The following is a 21,964-nucleotide window of genomic DNA, read 5'->3' on the forward strand; positions in this document are numbered from 1 at the left end:
AGTGCATGATATTGTTTATTTAACTTTTTTTTTGTTTCTTACTATTGTGTTATAATTTTTTCTTTTTTTTTTTGAGGCAGAGTCTTGCTCTGTCGCCCAGGCTGAAGTGCAGTGATCTTGGCTCACTGCAAGCTCTCTATCAATACTGATTTTCTATCTACTTGTTCTTTTAATTATTGAGAGATGAGTGTTGAAATCTCCACCTATAACTGTGGATTCATCTATTTCTCTTTTCATTTCTATCAGTTTTTTCCACACTTTCTTAATAAGATCCTTTTATAATTATAAAATGTTTTCTATTCCTGATAATATTCCTTGTTCTGGTCTACTTTTTTGGTGTTAATATAGCCATTCCAACTTTCTTTTCTTTCTTTTTTTTTTTTTTTGAGACGAAGTCTCACTCTGTCGCCCAGGCTGAGTGCAGTGGCGCGATCTCGGCTCACTGCAAGCTCTGCCTCCCAGGTTCACACCATTCTTCTGCCTCAGCCTCCTGAGTAGCTGGGACTATAGGCACCCACCACCACGCCCGGCTAATTTTTTAAATTATTTTTAGTAGAGATGGGTTTTCACTGTGTTAGCCAGGATGGTCTCGATCTCCTGACCTCATGATCTGCCCGCCTTGGCCTCCCAAAGTGCTGGGATTACAGGTATGAGCCACTGTGCCTGGCCTCTAACTTTGTTTTGATTAATGTTTGTACTATATATGTATTTATTTCCTTTTACTTTTAACATATTTGTGTCTTTATATTCAAAACAGGTTTCTTTTTAGACAGCATATAGTTAGGTATTGTTTCTTATTTTCAAATTGCAGTCTGACATCTCTACCTTTTAACTGGAGTAGACAGAACATTTACATTTAATGTAATTTTAGCTATGGGTGGATTAAATCTACCATCTTAGTCTTTGTTTCTCTTTGTCTCTTCTTTATTTATATTTTTGGTCTTCTTTGTTCTTTTGTTGTTTGTTTCTGTTTGACTCTTCTTTGTACCCCTCCCCGCCTTTTTTTTGGATTGAGGGTTTATTTATTTATTTATTTTTTTGAGACTGAGTCTCGCTCTGTTACCCAGGCTGGAGTGCAGTGGTGCAGGCTTGGCTCACTGCAACCTCCACCTCCTGGGTTCAGGTGATTCCCCTGTCTCAGCCTCCTGGGTAGCTGGTACTACAGGTGCATGCTACCACACCTGGCTCATTTTTGTATTTTTAGTAGAAATGGGGTTTCACCATGTTGGCCAGGCTGGTCTCCAACTCCTGACCTCAGGTGATCCGCCCTCCTTGGCCTCCTAGAGTGCTGGGATTATAGGTGTGAGCCACCATGCCCAGCCTAAGATTTCTTGTAGTTCAGGTCTGCTGGAAATTTCTGTCAGCTTTTATTTGTTTGAAAAAATTTTTAATTCACCTTTTTTGGAAGATTTTTACTAGTTATAGAATTCTAAGTAGTTTATTCTTCTAGGGCTGTGAACATATAATTCCACTGTCTTCTGGCATTTATTGTTTATTTTATTTTTTATTAAAAAACTTTTTTTTTTTGAGACATGGTCTCACTCAGATACCCAGGCTGGAGTGCAGTGGTGCAGTCTTGGCTAACTGCAACCTCCACCTCCTGGACTCAATCCTCCTGCCTCAGCCTCCCAAGTAGCTGATACTATAAGTGTGTACCACCATGCCCAGCTAATTTTTGTAATTTTTGTAGAGATGGGGTTTTGCTGTGTTGCCCAGGCTGGTCTCAAACTTCTGGGCTCAAGCAATCCAACTGTTTCAGCCTCCCAAAGTTCTGGGATGACAGGTAAAGAGAGCATTGTTTTTTTTTTTTTGAGATGGAGTCTTGTTCTTTCGCCAGGCTGGAGTGCAATGGCGAGATCTCAGCTTACTGCAGCCTCTGCCTCCCAGATTCAAGTGATTCTCCTGCCTTAGCCTCCCAAGTAGCTGGGACTACAGGCACATGTCACCATGTCCAGCTAATTTTTGTATTTTTAGTAGAGATGGGGTTTCACCACATTGGCCAGGGTGGTCTCGGTCTTTTGACCTTGTGATCTGCCCACCTCGGCCTCACGAAGTGCTGGGATTACAGGCGTGAGCCACCGCGCCCGGCCAGGAGAGCGTTCTTTTCTTTTCTTTTTTTTTTTAGACAGGGTCTCATGTTGTCATCCAGGCTGGAGTTCAGTGGCACTATCTTGGCTCACTGAAACTTCTACCTCCCAGGCTCAGGCGATCCTCCTGCCTCAGCCGATCCTCCCACCTTAGTCTCTTGAGTAGCTGGGACTACAGGCGTGTGCCACCATTCCCAACTAATCTTTTGTATTTTTGATAGAGATGGGATTTCACTATATTGTCCAGGCTGGTCTCGAACTCCTGAGCTCAAGTGATGCACCCATCTTGGCCTCCCAAAGTGCTGGGATTATAGGTGTGAGCCACCGGCCCCAAGAGCATTCTTTATTTTGTGTTTTTCTTATATTTCCTCTTGTTTAGCTTTAAGTTACACTTTCTCAGTCAGAGTACTGTATAGGTAATGTTATGTCCTCAGGCTGTCACATCTAGGGGCATGTAATCTGTGTCTGCATTACATAGGTGATGTTACATTTGAATCAACGTGCTACTCAGTTTCTCCTAAGTGTAATGACTGTATTTTATTTTTGTCTTGCAACTAATAAGCAATCTGCAGGGAGATACTTCAAAAGATCGTTCAAATATCCTGTTCCTCATTAACATGTCTCCCTGGATTCTGTATCCATTGATGATTCTTGCCTGATCCAATCTTTTACCATGATGGTTGCAAAATAATCATTTTCCGACTCTAAAGCAGTCTCTCTGCATTTAGTAGTTAGCTTTCTACACCCTACTATAAGGAGGAGACCTACCTTCTCCCCTTACTTCATAATTTATCTATTTATTATTGGTATGGTTTTATGAATTTTTCTTTTTTCAAGGATTTATATAAGTTACTATTGTGCTTAATTATTTTGGTCGTTTAAAAAATTATCTCAGATTGTCCCGGGGTCTTCTCAAACCTTTTGTGGGGATATGTCTTCCTTGGGCCTGTGCATGTGCCTTTTTTTTTGTTGTTAAACAAAATATTTAAAGACAGGGTCTCACTCTGTCATCTAGGCTGGAGTGCAGTGGTGCATTCATGGCTCACTGTAGCCTTGAACTCCTGGGCTCAAGTGATCCTCCCAACTCAGCCTCCTGAGTGGCTGGGACTACAGGCGTGGGCCGCCATGCCTAGTTCATAGCATATGCTTTTTTTTTTTTTTTTTTTTTTTAAAGTTCGCCTGTAGAACATCATACACCCGGGCCTGTCGGGGGATAGGGGGCTAGGGGAGGGATAGCATTAGGAGAAATACGTAATGTAGATAATGGGTGCAGCAATCCACCATGATATGGATATACCTATGTAACAAACCTGCATGTTCTGCACCCCAGAACTTAAAGTATAATAATAAAAAAAAGACCAGAAAAAAAAACCAAAATAAAATATGAATAAGTATAAAAAAAAAAAGTTCCCCTGTATATGTAGCTGCTTTTAAATGTCCTAATTTCACTGAGTCTTACCTCTAATTCTTCTTGGACCCTTAGGTGGTCTATTGTATTCCTCTGCCAGCAATCCTTTTGCCCCAGGTACTCACGATATGCACTCTCTCACCCTGCCGTGGTTCCTGCCACTGCTTTCAGTGGCCTCTAGCCTGGTATCCAGACTATGCCACCATTCCCATTAGCCCTCCGAGTGAGGTGAGACAGCAGTCAGTTCCTCAGGCAGCCCCACACAAGCCAGAACATTGAAGCTAGTTCTATTTTTGCTCCATCCTGAGGGAAGAGCTGGAAATTGGATAGCTTCTTCCCATTGATAGGACAAGGTGGGACAGATTGAGTGGGACAAGGATGAATGAAAATGGCACAAAGTTTTCTACCACTTTGAAGTGTGACCTTTTCATGGTTAGGTGTATGTTTGGTTCCTGCAACTTCTTAACTGGTTTTTAGGGTTTTTCTAAAGCTACTTTGGTCTGTATGTTGTTATTTGATGTGTCCATGGGGGAATGAGGGCCTACAACTTCCTAGTCTCCGTTCTTGCTGTTTCACTCCAGTTTTGTATAATTTTCAGTCATTATTTCCTCGGATGTCTTTTCTTTCCTTTTTTCTCGTTTCCTTCTGGAACACTGATTACATGTGTATCAGAATACTTGAGGCCGGGCGCAGTGGCTCACACCTGTAATCCCGGCACTTTGGGAGGCTGAGGTGAGTGGATCTCTTGAGGTCAGGAGTTTGAGACCAGGCTGGCCAACATGGTGAAACCCCATCTCTACTAAAAATACAAAAATTAGCTGGGCATGGTGGCACATGTTTATAATCCCAGCTACTCGGGAGGCTGAGGCATGAGAATCGCTTCAACCTGGGAGGTGGAAGTTGCAATGAGCTGAGATGGTGCCACGGCCCTCCAACCTGGGCAACAGAGTGAGACCGTCTCAAAAAAAAAAAAAAATCACTTGATATTGGTGCACAAGTTACTGAAATTCTGTCCAGATGTTTTTTTCCCTCTGCTTCGGTTTTCCAAAAATAGTTAAATATTCCTTAAGTCTCATGTATAGTTCATGAAAAAAAAGAAAAAAAAATTAAATATTCCTTTACTGTTCAAAATTTTTGTTTTTCTAATTTTATAATATTAAAATCTGTTTATCTTCTTTTTTTAAAATTTCAGCTTCTATTTTGTTTTTATTTTATTTCTGAAAAGCAACCATGTATGAAAATAATTCAGTTTCTTTTTATCTTAGCTCATCAGACCTGACTTCCTAAAACTGAATGTAACTTGTCTGTTAGTCCAAGCTCAGTAAGTCTTTAGCCTCATCAGTCCCATCTCTTCTAGGCATCTTTAACTGTTGATGTATTAGACCCAAGCAGGCATTTTTTGTAAGATGAGAGGCAAATAGGCCAGGTGCGGTGGCTCACGCCTGTAATCCCAGCACTTTGGGAGGCCGAGGCAGGTGGATCACAATGTCAAGAGATTGAGACCATCCTGGCCAACATGGTGAAACCCTGTCTCTACTAAAAATACAAAAATTAGCTGGGCATGGTGGTGTGCGCCTGTATTCCCAGCTACTTGGGAAGCTGAGGCAGGAGAATTGCAGGAGAATTGCTTGAACCAGGGAGGTGGAGGTTGCAGTGAGCCAAGATCATGCCACTGCACTCTAGCCTGGTGACAGAGTGAGACTCTGTCTCCAAAAAAAAAAAAAGAGAGAGAGAGAGGCAGTTGAACAGAATAATGCTTTTTTTTTTTTTTTTTTTTTTTTTTTTAATATTTTTGTTTATTTATTTATTTTGAGACAGAGTCTTACTCTGTCGCCCAGGCTGGAGTGCAGTGGCCCTATCTCAGCTCACTGCAAGCTCCGCCTCCTGGGTTTATGCCATTCCCCTGCTTCAGCCTCCCGAGTAGCTGGGACTACAGGCGCCCACCACCCAGAATAATGGTTTCTAACTAATCATCTCCTGTAGCCCATTTCAGTGTCCCAAAGTTTAGTTAACAGAATAGGGAAGCTGCCTTGAACTGAACTCAATACTTTGGAATCAGCTTCTATTTTAGATTCAGAGGTACATGTGTAGGTTTGTTACGTGGGTATATTATGTAATGCTGAGGTTTGGGTATGACTGATGCCGTCACCCATGCTGCTTCAGGTTGTATAGTTTCTATAGTTGTGTCTTCACGTTCACTGATTTTTTTTTGAAGTGTCTAATCTTTTGTTAATCCCATTTGATGGAATTACCATTTTTGATTTTTGATTTTTATATATTTTTTGAGACAGGGTCTCATTCTGTTGCTCAGGCTGGCATGCAGTGGTGCGATCTTGGCTCACTGCAACCTCTGCCTCCTGGGTTCAGGTGATTCTCCTGCCTCAGCCTCCCAAGTAGCTGGGATTACAGGCACATGCCACCACACGTGGCTAATTTTTGTATTTTTAGTAGAGACAGGGTTTCACCATGTTCGTAAGACTGGTCTTGAATTCCTGGCCTCAAGTGATCTACCTGCCTAGCCTTACCAAAGTGCTGAGATTACAGGTGTGATCCACCGTGCCTGGGTAGCTCTTTTATTTTTTATCTCTTGAAGTTCCATTTGGTTCTTTTTTTTTTTTTTAAGACAGGGTCTCGGCCGGGCGCGGTGGCTCAAGCCTGTAATCCCAGCACTTTGGGAGGCCGAGATGGGCGGATCACGAGGTCAGGAGATTGAGACCATCCTGGCTAACACGGTGAAACCCCGTCTCTACTAAGAAATACAAAAAATAGCCGGGCGAGGTGGCGGGCGCCTGTAGTCCCAGCTACTCGGGAGGCTGAGGCCGGAGAATGGCGTGAACCCGGGAGGCGGAGCTTGCAGTGAGCTGAGATCCGGCCACTGCACTCCAGCCTGGGCCACAGAGCGAGACTCCGTCTCAAAAAAAAAAAAAAAAAAAAGACAGGGTCTCACTCTGTTGCCCAGGCTGGAGTGCAGTGGCACAACCTTGGCTTACTGCAACCTCTGCCCCCCGGGTTCAAGCAATTCTTATGCCTCAGCCTCCTGGGTAGCTGGAATTATAGGCATGTGCCAACATGGCTGGCTAATTTATGTATTTTTAGTAGAGATGAGGTCTCACCATGTTGACCAGGCTGGTCTCAAGCTCCTGACCTCAAGTGATCCACCTGCCTTGGCCTCCTAAAGTGCTGGGATTATAGGCGTGAGCCACCGCACCCAGCTGGTTTTTAAAAAAATATTTTTCTTTTCTGTCATTAGTATTTTTATGTTTTTTTTTTAAAGTTGAGTTTCATCACTGGAACATTTGGATTGTTTCCACTTATGGGATATTATGAATAAAGCTGCTATTCATGCATTTTTTTTTTCCTGCTAGTAATCTATGATATTGTAAATTAGCCTGAGTGTCCCACTGTTTTTATTCACTCAATTGATAATTGAATGATATATAAAATAGCAAATATTTATTGAGCTTTATATTTTGCTAGACAGTGTTCTAAATGCCTTCTATGCTCATTTTGTTTAATCTTCATTCCCTCCCTATGAGGTAGGTATTTATATCTCATTTCACTGATGAAGGAATGGAAGCTTAGAGACAGTAACTTGCCTAAGGTGCCACAGCTAGTGGATGCCACAGTGTTAAGTAGAGCAGTGATACGAAGTTGTGTAGGATCTAGCATCTGCTCTAGTTTATATAATCCAATAGAACAAATAGTTGACAGTTCTGGGGGTCACTGAGGAAAAGTTATTTGAATGGGAAAAAAAATACCCTGTGAAACAATTGAAGACGTTTTGATGGTTGCTTGCTAATCAGCTGACCAACTGCTAACCAACTATATCAATCTTTCAGCAGGCATTTTCAAGTGAGAACAGCCTTGACTGGAATTCGGTAATAATTTGGACAGTATTTGAGGGTTTAAAAAAGAGCAGCAGGCCAGGCGCAGTGGCTCACAGCTGTAATCCCAGCCCTTTGGGAGGCCAAGGCAGGTGAATCAGTTGAGCCCAAGAGTTTGAGATCATCCTGGGAAGCATGGTGAAAACTTGTCTCTACAAAACATACAAAAATTAGCCAGTCTGGACAACAAAGCAACCTCCTGTCTCGCGGGGGGGGGAAAAGAAAAGCAGAGCTTTCCACTTTTGCTTGGGTTTTATTCAAATCATATGCTCTTCCTGAACTGTTCAAAAGAAGTGTCATATGGATCAGATATTATCTAAGGATGTGTTCATTATGATGTCTGCCTTCAGTCCTGGTTCAGGACTTAAGAAGGTGAGACTCTTCATCTTCTAAAAAAAATTGATGTTATTAATGTTTATTTCCTTTTTTGAGAAGGTGAATTTATTTTTCTTTATAACTCATGACAAATACATCACGTGCTTTTGGGATCTCTGATATGAAAGGTTCTGTTGAAATGTCAGGTTATAGTTTACCCTACCTTATGAGTTTTCTATTGCTGTATAAAAAATTACCACAATCTTAGCAGCCTAAAACCACACCCATGTATCATCTCACAGTTCTCTTTAAGTTTCATAGTTCTGCAGGGCAGAGGACCCAGTGGACTGGACTGGGCTCTCTGCTTAGGGTCTCACAAGGCCAAAATCAAGATGTTGACCAGACTGGTATCTCATCTGGAGGCTCTTAGGAAGAATCAACTTCCATGTTCATTCAGGTTGTTGGCAGAATTCAGATCCTTGTGTCTATACATCTGAAAGTGCCATTTCCTTGATACATAGCTGCTCTGGCTTCATCAAATCCTTCTCATGTCAGATCTGACTTCTGCCACCAGCCAAAGACTGCTTTTTAAACAGCTCATGTGTATAGATTAGGCTCATTGGGATAATCTCTCTCTCTTAAAGTCTGCTGTACCATATAACACAATATAATTCATAGGATTGATACATTATCACAGCCACAGGGTCCACCTACAACCTGGATTATACCAGAACAAAAGGTCATTAGGGGTCAGTCTGAGAATTCCATCACAGCTATTAATTTTCATTGTTTAACGTTGTTGTGAAGGTCACATTTTTGGGGCAACAGGCAACTTTTCTACGCTCAGGTCTCATTCTATCCTCCTGATCATCCTTCCTTGAACATAATTCTTTCTTCCTTTGAAACAGTCGGCCTCTTTTTCCTCTTTGTTTGGTAGCAGACTTGTCCTTGACCTCACCCTTTGCTCTTCAAGGAAACTGAATTTACCTTTTAGGATAGCATTCCCTGAAATCACCTTTGTTTGTGTTCATCTGTTATATAAGAAATATTGTTTGACTGCAGACATTATCACTATCATCCCTGTGCTTCAGTTCCCTAAGCCTGAGTATTTAATGTAGGATTTAGCTGCTCACAGACATTGGCAAGCTATTCTTTATCTGCGTGATCTGCAGATAAGCTACACCTTATTTTTTCACTCGTTTCTTGCATTAAGATTCAAAGATGTCTCATTGCCTACAAATTCAGGAAGCATATTACAACCCTGTATATCTCTCAATCATTCTTTAGCTAGTAATGCTGCTATAATTCCACTTTATCTCACAGCAGGGTCCAGTAGAAAGCACATCAGTAATGAAAAACAGTAATTCAAAACCATGTGCAGTGGAACATTTGAAGGCTTATAGATCCATCTGAAGCAACAGGGGATTTCTCAGGCTGCCTAGAGAACCTGAATCGGTTATAGCTGCAGAAACTGCATAATTCTGCTCATATTGCAGCGTGAAGGTTTACACTGGGCAGAATGGGTAATGGGTCTGCATCCCCCTAACTCCCTCAGGCAGGGTTTTTTTTTCCGGTTAGTATTAGTGACTGAAGAAGAAAATGTTTATATAAAAGCTTTAGTGTATAATTTAGGATTTTTCATGTATAAGGGGAGTTGCAGGATTTGTAGTTAACTTTTGAACTGATTTAGAATGAAGATGGGATAGTTGTCTTTGGTTTTAAGGAAAATTGTAAAACCCCCTGATTTCTGATGTTCAGTAGGAAAGTAAGAAAAGAAAATATTTAAAAGTTTCGTATATTGTCCCATTTTGGGGAAGATACTAGTTTTGAACAGGTTTTTGTGTCTTATTGATTCATGCACTATTTATTAAATGTCTACTTTATACCAGGTATACATAACATATAGGACATATTATGTGCCAACAATGGACTCTGCTGTTAAGGATCCCATACTCTAGGGTGTAGGAAATAGACTTCTTCCAGAAATAGTTGCAGTGTTGTGAGATAAGTGCTACTAGATAAATGCAGTGGGTATCCAGAGGAGAAATTCTGTAGTGGTTGGAGAAGGCTTGATAAAGGAGCTGACAATTGAACATTCTTGAAGGGACAGGAGTTTGTGCTAGGCAGGCAAATGGGGCAGGGAGCATTGCGCAGAGGAAATGTCACTTGTGAGGTATTCAGGGGAGAGTGAGGAATTTGTTAAGGCTGGTACTTAGAAAGAGGTAGAGTTAGGAAGAGGTAGGAGTTAAGAGTGGAAATGACATGGCTCCCAAGTTGTGAAAGCTCTTGTGTGGGTTAAGGATTTTGAATGTAATATCCTATAGATAGTAAGAAAATAGTTAAGACTGGGCATAGTAGCTCACACCTGTAATCTTAGCACTTTGGGAGGCTGAGGTGGGAGGATCCCTCGAGTCCAAGAGTGTGAAACCAGCCTGGGCAACATAATGAAACTCCATGTCTACAAACAATAAAAAAATTAGCCAGGCATGGTGGTGTGTACCTGTGATCCCAGCTACTTGGGAGGCTGATTGCTTGAGTGGGAGAAGGATTGCTTGAGTCCAGAGATAGAGGTTACAGTAGCCATGATTATGACACTGTACTCTAGCCTGGGTGACAGAGCGAGATCCTGTCTCCAAAAGAAAGAAAGAAACAAACTAGTTGAGATTTTAAGCAAGGACTGTGATGAACTTAGCACCGTAGGAAAAAAATTGAAGGCAGTGTGGAGGATGCCTTGAGAGGTAAGGAGTTGGGCACCAAGGCAGGTACCAGTTGGGAGGCTATCAATACTGTCTATTGAAAGGACAGGGTTTGTGGCATATTCAGGAGGGGATGTATTCCAAAGATATTACAGAGTTCTGCTCTGAAGTTGGGATAATAATGGTATTTATGTTACAGTGTTGATATGAAGAGTAAATGAGTTAATAAGTTTAAGGTGTTTGGAGCAGAGCATGGCACATAGTGCCGAATAAGTATTATTGTTGTTATAATTGTTCTAATTATTGCGGTACCAAGTAAGACTTGTAATAATCCCATGGGTTACAAAATGGAGGGGAGGGAAGGAGTGGCATTAAGAAGCAGCAGCAGATCTCTCTTACGCTATTAACCCATCAGAAATGTGAGAGGGACTAGGGTCTGTCTTTGGGAATAAATGTAAGTTGAGTAAATGCCTTGCTAACGAGTGCTTTCAAGTAACTATGGAGGAATAGTGAAGCTTTTAGAAGCGCAAGCTGAAGGATTCTTTGTGCTCATCTAAGGTAAGTGGGGTGGTGCATCCGTTAGTGAGGGGAGATGCTCTTCACTCGTCTTTAGTGGGTAAAGATCTTTTTTTTTTTTTTTTTTTTTTGAGACGGAGTCTCGCTGTGTCACCCAGGCTGGAGTGCAGTGGCGCGATCTCGGCTCACTGCAAGCTCCGCCTCCCGGGTTTACGCCATTCTCCTGCCTCAGCCTCCCAGTAGCTGGGACTACAGGCGCCCGCCACCACGCCCGGCTAGTTTTTTGTATTTTTAGTAGAGACGGGGTTTCACCATGTTAGCCAGGATGGTCTCGATCTCCTGACTTCGTGATCCACCCGCCTCGGCCTCCCAAAGTACTGGGATTACAGGCTTGAGCCACCGCGCCCGGCCTGTAGGTAAAGATCTTTAGACAATGCATGAGAAGTTCTTTTCTCTGGTCAATATAAAAGCCCATGCTTGAGTATTTGTCCACGTTTTAAGAACCTCTCCACTTTCTTGTAATTATGTATGAATAAATAGAGTTTATAAGCCAGGAGAAACAAAACCCTTTTTTCTAAAGCTTATACAGCTTAACACAGTATTTCATTAATAGCACATAGTGACTTGCAAATCAAAGTCAGCTTTTCTGAACATTCCTAAAGAATAATGGAAATGACTCAGCAGAGCCTGATTTAGCTTCCAGTGCTGCTTTAAAAGGGAGAGCAAAGATGGCATTTGTGTAGTGCTGCACAGTCATGTAAAAAGGAAGAGGGGGAAGCTTGTATTAATTCCATACTACTGTGTGCCAGAGACTTCACTTGTGTTTCATTTAATCTGTAGAGCAAACCTGAGAAGTATTGTCTGTTTTATAGATGATGAAATTAAGCTTTGTAGCAACTGAGTAACTCACCTGGGGTCATGCTGCTGATAGTTGGCAGAATTTGAACATAGGCCTGTCTGGTTGCATAGCCAAATGCCCTTTTCATCACTTTGCCGTATTGGAATGACTTCTTTATATGAATGAACTTCATATCACCTGCCCAGAAGCAATTCTACAGGATTTGGCCATAAAAAAAGAAAGAAAATACGACGAGTATAGGGAAAGCATGCATGTTTTCTCTTTTTCCTTGCATAGAATATCAGAAAGTGAATTGGTAGATCCTTCACACATAATCTGTTTTGTTAGCAGATAATTATTTAGGTTTTGTGGGAACATGTAAAAAGTTTATAGGTCCTTTGACTTACAGGTAAACCAGGCCACCTCCCTTATTTTACAGAGGAGGAAGCCGAGGCTAGAAAAGTGACATGATTTGCCTAATTACAGCTGCTTTGTGACACAGTTGGAATTAGAATCCTAGACTCTCTACTCCGGGTTAAAGGCACAGACCTTTGTTACACCTGGAGTTCCTAAAAGATATATGTGAATATGATTTAAGAATTATTTTTTGTCTCTGGCAATTGGCATGTACCATCAAGGCAGAGGACTATAAATTATTTACATTCTGGGTGCTACACATTTGGATCAGATTCTTCACTATCATATAGTGGAGCGTGAGCTTACAGGTCTATGTCTGGAGAGAGGCCTCCCTTCTACTTGCTGACAGCTCTGGCAGTTGCACCTGTGTTATATCCCATCTCATGGAAAGGATGGTTGAGCTTTAAGGAAGCAGAGAATGCTTCATGATGGACTAAACCATACTGCTCTCTACTGGCCTTTTCCCCAAGCTTGATATCTGTAGATTTTATTATGTCTTGTTAGTTGTTCCTACTAATAGTATTATGAGCACTTCTGCCCCAGTCGAGCCCAGGGTGCTGGATTAAAAGTGATACCAGTGAAGGGCCTGTGATGATGTGGTGACTGCTAGTGGTAAATCATGAGCTGCAGTTTGAATGAGAGGGCTAAGGTCCGTGCACCCAGGACTGATGAGTCAGGACATGACCTTGAACTCGGTGAACTGTGAGTTGGGCATGTACATAAGTTTTCTTTAGAGGAAGCTTTTGCATGCATGCATGAGGCTTTATTTAACAAGAAAGAAACTGAGGCTCATTGGTGGTGTGACTTAGCCATAAAGAAACATGTTTATTTTCATACACAAAACTGCCCCAGGAAATTCCTGTTACTTCACCTTTGCTTCTCCCTGCTGGGTGGAAGGTCAATACCATTAGAACTTTGAGGCGCCAGCCTGGGTGGCCAACCTAATGGAGTAAGATAGTTCCAGCTCCAAGTAATGGCGAACTTGGAGCAGGGCCCAGTGTAATTAAACCCCTGCAGTAAAGAATTTGACGTTGGTTGGTCTTCATTCATCTCAGTGAATGGGCTTGCAGCAGGAATATGATATATTCCGAGCAAAGAAAAACAGTGGCTCTAGAGATTTATGCTGTTGCCTTGAAGATTGTTTGGTTCCAAATTAAATTTAGATTATTCAGTAAGAGAAAAGTTTCTCTTGGTAGATGGCATTGTGAGGTAGGGCAGTTTAGAGAGTTTCTCCATTCATTAAAAGACTGTCCAGTGGAGTTACTTGTAAACTATATAGTCTACAGTAGAGTGAAGGATTATTTGAACCCTTATGACTCAAAATTCCAAAAAGGACTTTTGATTGTGTGACCCTTAGGTGTCCTGTCTGTACCTTTTCCTACTCCATTGCCTTCTGTGTGTTTTGTTTCCCAGTACTGGGTGTTTCCTTGGCAAGTAAACTCAAGTTGACTAGAGTGCTAGGCTCCCAAAGGGTAAGGCAGGGAAAGCAAATCTGTAGAACTTCATTTTTCTAGCTGGGTATTAGGGCAAATTTATGCAAGATAAGGCTGAAGAATAAAGAGAAAGAAAAAGGAAAAAAGAACAATGGAATGTGAAAGTGACTGAGATAGTAAGCTGGGAATTTTAAACCATTAGGCTGTTTTCCTCCTATGTTTCCTAGTCATTTCCGGGTCTAGAAAGGTACTTATGTGTGCTTTCAGGCCTTTAGAATTGAGTCTGGCTCTACTAGTTAAGTTTTGATTTGGCATGCCAGTGACAGGGCATTTTTTTCCCTCGTTTTTCTCTCTCTAGTCACTATATTATGTATTTTTTATATATTATATATAATGACTATGTATTATATATATGTAAAATATAAAAATATTATATATAATATAAAAATATATATTTTTAGAGGAACTAGGGTAATTTTACCTTTAAAAAGTCTCAACATTGGGCTAGGTGTGGTGGCCCATGCCTGTAATCCCTCACTTTGGGAGGCTGAGGCCAGTGGATCACTTGAGGCCAGGAGTTCAAGACCAGCCTTGTCAACATAGCACAACCCCGTTTCTACAAAAGAAAAAGAAAAAAAGAAAAGCCCAACATCTATAAAAGCTTAAAAACAAATGGTTTCCTCTTTTATTTGTGCTTAGAGTTTTTTTTTTTTTTTGAGACGGAGTCTCGCTGTGTCGCCCAGGCTGGAGTGCAGTGGCACGATCTCGGCTCACTGCAAGCTCCGCCTCCCGGGTTCACGCCATTCTCCCGCCTCAGCCTCCGAGTAGCTGGGACTACAGGCGCCCGCCACCACGCCCGGCTAGTTTTTTGTATTTTTAGTAGAGACGGGGTTTCACCATGTTAGCCAGGATGGTCTCGCTCTCCTGACCTCGTGATCCACCCGCCTCGGCCTCCCAAAGTGCTGGGATTACAGGCTTGAGCCACCGCGCCCGGCCTGTGCTTAGAGTTTTTCTTTTTCTTTTTTTTTTTTTGATACTGAGTTTTGCTCTGTTGCCCAGATAGCAGTGCAGTGGTGCAATGTTGGCTCACTGCAACCTCTGCCTTCCGGGTTCACGCGATTTTCCTGCCTCAGCCTTCAGAGTAGCTGGGATTACAGGTATGCACCACTAGGCCTGGCTAATTTTTTGTATGTGTAGTAGAGACAGGGTTTCACCATGTTGCCCAGGCTGGTCTCGAACTCCTGACCTCGTGATCCGCCCGCCTCGGCCTCCTAAAGTGCTGAGGTTACAGGGGTGAGCCAGTGCACCAGCCTTGTGCTTAGAGTTTTTCTAAAAAAACTTCAAAATTGTTCAATGTAACACACATCAGAAGACGGTACAGAAAAAATGGATGCTTTTATAACCACCATGCAGGCTGGAGATACAATCTTATCAGCACCCTAGACTTCCTTGTCTTGCCTCTGTCTTCTCCTGAAGGGTAACCACTGTCCCAACTTTTACAGTAATCACATCCTTAGTTTTCTTTAGTTTTATCACCCAAGTGTATTTTCCCAAAGATGCCTTAAAAAACATTTTGGGAAGGGGGCATGTGACAGGCAGAACAATGGCCCTCCAAAGATACTCATATCCTAATCCCATAACCGGTGACTATTGCCTTTTATGGCAAAAGAGACTTTGAGATGTGATAAAGTTAAGGATGTTGAGATGGGTCTTTATAAGAGGCAGTCGGACTGACCGTGGTGGCTCACACATGTAATCCCAGCACTTTGGGAGGCCGAGGTGGGCAGATCACTCCTGAGGTCAGGAGTTCAAGATCAGCCTGGCCAACATGGTGAAACCCCATCTCTACAAAATTAGCTGGACGTGGTGGTGGGCGCCTGTAATCCCAGCTACTCGGGAGGCTGAGGCAGGAGAAGAGCTTGAACCCAGGAGGCGGAGGTTGCAGTGAGCCAGGATCTTGCCATTGTACTCCAACCCAGGCAACAGAGCAAGACTCTGTCTAAGAAAAAAAAAAAAAAAGAGGAAGTCAGAAAGGTCGGAGTCAGAGAAGGAGACGTGACAATTAAAGTGGAGATTGGAGTGATGTGACTCTGAGCCAAGACATTCAGGTAGCCTCTAGAAGCTAGAAAAGTCAAGGAAATGATTTGCCTTGGAGCCTCCTCAAGGAATGCAGCCCTGCTGACTCATGTTAGACTTCTGACCTCCAGAAGATGGTAGGTTAAGTTCGTATTGTTGTAAGCCACAAAGTTTGTGGTAATTTGTTATAGCACCAATAGAGAATTTATGCAGGAAGTTGTTTTAAACTCACAGAAAAGTTGAAGAAAAGAATAGTATCCTTTACTCAGATTCACCTATTGTTAATATTTCACTATTTGTTTTAGTATTCCATTTTTTTCTTTCTGAACTGCTTTAGAGTGAGTTGCACATGTCATAGCTCTTTAATCCTAAATATTTCAAAATATTTTAATTAAAAATATTGGGGGGAGTGGCATGGGGTCTTGCTATGTTGTCCAGGCTAGTTTTGAATTCCTGGTCTCAAGCTATCCCGTCCACCTCAGCCTCCTGAGCAGCTGAGACTATAGGCATGCACCACTGTGTCTGGCAAAATTTTTTTTATGCATAATAGTGTTATAGTTCTCAACCTCAATACATTTAACATTGATAGTTTTATCTAATTTACCATCCACGTTCAAATTTTGTCGCTTAATCCAATAATATCCTTTGTAGCATTTTTTCCCCCTCTAGTTTGGGATTCAGTCTAGGATTAGGTGTTGTTTAATTGTCACGTTTCTAGCTTCCTTGAATCTGGAACATTTCCACAGGCTTTCTTTGTCTGCCTTTCTTCTTTTTTTTTTTTTTTTTTGAGTTAGAGAGTTAGAGTCTCACTCTGCTGTCACCCAGGGTGCAGTGTGGTGTTGTGAGCACCACTGCACCTTGAACTCCTGGGCTCAAGTGATCCTCCCACCCCAGCCTCCTGAGTAGCCAGGATTCCAGGCGCATGGTGCCCCACCGGCTCTTTGTCTTTCTTGACATTGACTTTTTAAATAGAATGCTTCTCACTTTTGATCTGTCTGGCATTTCCTTATGAGTAGACTTAGGTATTCCTGGATGGAGTATTGTGTAAGTGATGATGTGTCCTTCTCAGAGTATACAGTGTCCCTCGCTGGTGATGTTAATTTTGACACCATCCAGTCAGTGTTGATTAATTTCTTTATAGTTACTGTATTTTTACCTTTCAACCAATAAGCAATCTATAAGAGGACATTTTAAGACTATGCAAATATTCTACTCCTCAACAAAATTTCTCCTTAGATTTAACATCCTTTAATGATTCTTGCCTGAATTTTTTTTTTTTTGAGGCGGAGTTTCACTCTTGTTTGTCACCCAGGCTGTAGTACAATGGCACGATCTCATCTCACTGCGACCTTTGCCTCCCAGGTTCAAGCAATTCTCCTGCCTCAGCCTCCTGAGTAGCTGGAATTACAGGCGCGTGCCACCATGCCCTGCTAATTTTTGTGTTTTTAGTAGAGACGGGGTTTCACCGTGTTGGCCAGGATGGTCTCAATCTTCTGACCTTGTGATCCCCCTGCCTGGGCCTCCCAGAGTGCTGGGATTACAGGCGTGAGCCACCGCCAGTGAGCTAGCCAGGTGTGGTAGCTTCAGGTGGGAGGCCTGCTTAAGGCCAGGAGTTTGAAACCAGCCTTTGCGACATAATGAGACCCCATTTCTACAAAAATTAAAAAAAAAAATTAGCTGAGTTTGGTGATGTGAGCTTGTAGTCCCAGCCACTTGGGAGGCTGAGGAGAGAGGATTGCTTGAGGCCAGGAGTTTGAGGCTGCAGGATTCATGATCCTGCCACTGCACCCCAGCTTGGGTGACAGAGGAGACCTTGTCTTAAAAAAAAAAACAACGTAGACACAACTTATTTAACAGCTTCATTAAGGTATAATTTACATACCATAAAATTCATTCATTTTAAGTGTACAATTTAGTGATTTTAAATAAATTTACAGAGTTGTGCAATCATTACCACAATCCAGCTTTAGAACATTTCCATCACCCTAAAAAGTTCCATTTTGCCTGTTTGCCATCCCACTCCTCACCACAGGCACCTGTTAACCTGATTTCAGTCTCTTTAGATTTGTCCTTTCTGGACATTTCATATAGATAGAATCATATATAATACATAGTCTTTTGCATCTGGCTTCTTTTACTTAGCATAATGTTTTGAGGTTTAGCTATACTTTTGCATGTGTTAGTAGTTCATTACTTTTGATTTCCGAATAGTGTTGCATATATGGCTAGCCTCTGTTTTGTTTCTTCATTCACCAGTTGATGGACTTGTGGATTGTTCCTATCTTTGGCTGTTATAAATAATACTGCTGTGAGATTCACGTACACATCTTTAGGTGGACCTTTGTTTTCATTTCGTTGGGTAGAATCCTAGGAGTGAAATGGCTGGGTTTTATTTTTTTCTGTGAATTTTTGTAAATTTATGTTTAATTTTTTGAGTAACTGCCAAACTGTTTTCCAAAGTGGCCGTGCCATTTTACAAATTTCTACTTTGCAAAGTGGCTGCTCAGTTTTTCCATAGCCTCATCTACACTTGTTATTATCTTTTTGATTATAATAATTCTGATGGGTCTGAGGTAATATCTCATTTTGGTTTTGATTTGCACTTATTTAATGACTAATGATGTTGAGCCTCTTTTCATAAGTTTATTAGCCATTAGTATATCCTCTTTTGGGAAAATATCTGTTCAAATCTTTAGCTTATTTTAAAATTGGATTATGTATCTTTTTATTGTTGAAGTTTAAGAATTTCTTATGTTTATATTTATCAGACATAGGACTTGCAAAAGTCTTTCTCCCAAATATTTTTCTCTGTGACTTATCTTTTCATTTTCTTGATAGTATCTTTTGAAGTGCAAGTTTTAAATTTTGATTAAGTTCACTTTATCCATATTTTTTCTTTTATGGATTATGCTTTTGGGGTCATATCTAAAAAAAGGCAGATATTGTGTGTGTGTGTGTGTGTGTGTGTTTTGTAGAGAAAAAAAACTCAATTATGTTGTTTTTTTTTTTTTCTCTACAAAAAGAAACATGTTTGCCATGCTGGTCTTGAACTGGTCTATGTTGCCCAGGCTGGTTTTGAACTCCTGGCCTCAAGTGATCCTTCCGCTTTGGCTTCCCAAAGTGCTGAGATTTCAGGCATGAGCCACTGTGCCTGGCTAAAAAAGGCAGATGTTAAAACCACTTTCCTTTCATAGAATTATGAGATTCTCTTTATTTTCAGGGCTAATACAGTGGTTAGATCCATTTATTGAGTGAGTTGTGTTGAAATGCATAAGGACTTGCCTCTGGGTGGTGTCTTATGGTCCTAGTCCCCTTTGGGCAACTATTACTAGGAAGGCTATGTATATAATGTTGATCAAAAGTATAGGCTTTGGGGCCCGACTGCCTGGGTTTGAATTTTGACCTCATCTCTTCCTGGCAATGTTACCTTGGGAAAGTGGCTTAATTTCTCAGTGCCTCAGTTTCCTCATCCATAAAGTATGGATGATAATAGTGCTTCCCTCATAAGATATTTGTCTGTACGTTGCATAGAAAACGTTTGGAGCAGAGCAAGGGCCCAACAAATATACCGTTATTGCTGAGGAGCAATTCTCAGTTGTAGTTTGGGATGGAGTTGTGCATATTAAAATCATTTGAGGGGCTTTGCATGCCTTTTCTAATGTGGCAGGCCATGGGTTAGAGATGCTGGGGTGATAAGCCTTGTACTTAGCCTTCCTTGACACATTTAAAGCTGATTGTTCCTTACAGTCACTTTCATTAAGTGAGGCAATTTGTATTGATGTGTGGAATCGCAAAACTTTCCATCAGATGTAAAAATAGCTCAAGCTCCATTAACACTTAGAAAAGGAAGAATCAACTAACTACTGTTGCCAAGGCAAATATTAGGCAGTAAGCCTTAGGCAAACCAAGAACAGGATGTAAGGTATTCACATTTGATAAAATACATTTCTCTGCCTTTGGGGCATTTTGTTAGGCCAGACACCTGATTATACAATAAGAACTTGCAATTCAGTGATAGCATTCCTGTTTCGTTCCTGTTGGAATAGAAGAGCTTCAACTTTTTTTTTTTTTTCTTGTTTTCATTTGCAGAATGAGATTAATGAAATTTGAGACCTACCTTCCTTTAAAAGGGATCCATGGTCTGATATGGGTATAGTATCAATAATTTATAAAGAATTCTTATAATTCAACAATAAAAAGACAATTTTTAAATGGGCAAAAGATTTTAGCAGACATTTCTCCAAAGAAGACGTATAAATATCCAAAAAGCACATGAAAAGATGTCATCATCGTTGATCATTAGTGAAATGTAAATCAAAACCGCAATGTAATACCACTTTATACCCACTAGGATCGCTATCATTTTTTAAAAAAGGAAGTGTCAGTGAAGACGTGGAGAAACAGGAACCTTCATATACTGCTGCTGGGAATGTTTGTTAGTTCAGCCAATGTAGAGAATGGTTTGGTGGTTTCTCAAAAGTTAAACATAGAATTGCCATGTGACCCAGCAGTTCTACTCCTGTACCCCAAATAACTGAAAGCATATGTCAACACAGAAATTTGTACACAAATGTTTATAGCAGCATTATTCCTAATACCTAAGGTGCAAAAAACCCAAATCTTCATCAGTAGATGAATTAATAAGCACATTTTGGTACATACATACACTAAAATATTATTTAACTCTAAAAAGGAACGAAGCAGTGATAATGCTTCAGCTTGGATGAACCTTGAAAACATCAAGCTAAATGAAAGAAGTTGGTCGCAGAGGTCTTATGTTATATGATTCTTTCTATATAATGTATCCAGAATAGATAAATTCAGATAGACAAAAAGCAACTTAGAGGTCACTAGGGGATGGGACATGGAGAAAGAGGAGTGATTATTTAAATGGGTATGAGGGTTGGACATGGTGGCTCACGCCTATATTCCCAGCGCTTTGGGAGGCCGAGGTGGGCAGATCACCTGAGGTCAGTACTTCGAGACCAGCCTGTCCAACATGGTAAAACCCCATCTACAAAAAATCCAAAAATTAGCCAGGAATGGTGGCAGGCGCCTGTAATCGCAGCTACTCAGAAGGCTGAGGCAGGAGAATTGCTTGAACCCAGGAGGCAAAGGTTGCAGAGAGCCAAGATTGCACCATTGCACTCTAGCCTGGACGACAGAGCAAGACTCCATCTCAAAAAATAAAAATAAAATAAAAATAAATAAAGTAAATAAATAAATGGGTATGGAATGCTTTTATCAGGTGATAAAGTTTTGCTATTAAAGAATGCTGGTGGTTGCACAACATTGAATACACTAAATATAAATACTGCTGTATTGTATACTTTAAAATGGTTAATTTTATATTATGCAAATTTCACCTCAGTTTTTTAAAAAAGGGATTCATAAGGTATATTTACTTTTTGTGCTTCCCAGAGCCAAAATTTTTTTTTGGAGACGGTGTCAGTCTCACTGTGTCACCCAGGCTGGAGTGCAGTGGCGCGATCTTGGCTCACTGCAACCTCTTCCTCCCAGGTTCAAGCAATTCTTCTGCCTCAGCCTCCTGAGTAGCTGGGATTACAGGCATACACCACCACACCCGGCTAATTTTTGTATTTTTAGTAGAGACAGGGGTTTCACCATGTTGGTCAGTCTGGTCTCGAACTCCTGACCTCAGGTGATCTGCCTGCCTCGGCCTCCCGAAGTGCTGGGATTACAAGTGTAAGCCACCACGGCCGGCCAGAATTTCATTCCTTTTTGAGGCTGAATAATATTCCACTGTGTATATATACCACAGTTTGTTTATCCATTCATCTGTTGATATACATTTGGGTTATTTCCATCTTTTGGCTGTCGTGAGTAGTGCTTCTGGAAACATGCATATACATGTATTTGAGTCCCTTTTTCAATTCTCTTGGGCATATACCTAGGAGTAGAATTGCTGGGTCATATGATAATTCTATGTTTAACTTTTTGAGGAACTGCCAAACTGTTTTTCACAGTGACTGAGTCATTTTACCTTCCTAGCAACAATGTATGTGGGTTCCAATTTCTGCACATCCTGGCCAGCACTTGTCATTTTCCATTACTTTGATTATAGACAGTTTAGTGGGTGTGATATGGTAACTCACAGTGGTTTTGATTTGCATTTCCCTAAGTGACTAATAATGTTCATGTGCTTGTTAGCCAGTTCTGCTTGTTAGCCATTTGTATTTCTGCCTTGGAGAAAAAGTCTATTCAAGTCCTTTTGTCTGTTTTTGTTTTTGTTTCTTTGTTTGTTTGTTTTTTGAGACAGAGTCTCACTTTGTC

At 41.1% G+C, this 21,964-nt stretch overlaps 1 protein-coding gene and 1 non-coding gene across 11 annotated transcripts in view; one reads left to right on the forward strand and one right to left on the reverse strand.

Annotated features, from left to right (window-relative positions):
* The window catches only part of ASCC1 (activating signal cointegrator 1 complex subunit 1), a 114,846-nt gene that overhangs the window by 29,825 nt on the left and 63,057 nt on the right, over positions 1-21,964 (forward strand). The window contains exon 1 of one of the 10 annotated variants that reach the window (XM_074001862.1): positions 19,697-19,820. The exons of the other annotated variants lie outside the window; for them this stretch is intronic. Coding sequence (XP_073857963.1) covers positions 19,761-19,820 — 60 coding nt within the window. The 5' untranslated portion in view covers positions 19,697-19,760. Of the gene's footprint in view, positions 1-19,696; positions 19,821-21,964 lie in introns of those variants that run through there. 10 annotated transcript variants of the gene reach the window in all.
* On the reverse strand, positions 5,417-5,550 carry LOC123566996 (small nucleolar RNA SNORA36 family). The gene has a single exon (XR_006689707.1). It is a non-coding gene; the product is annotated as a small nucleolar RNA SNORA36 family (small nucleolar RNA).

This window comes from Macaca fascicularis, chromosome 9, assembly GCF_037993035.2.
Source record: "Macaca fascicularis isolate 582-1 chromosome 9, T2T-MFA8v1.1".
Lineage (NCBI taxonomy): Eukaryota > Metazoa > Chordata > Mammalia > Primates > Cercopithecidae > Macaca > Macaca fascicularis.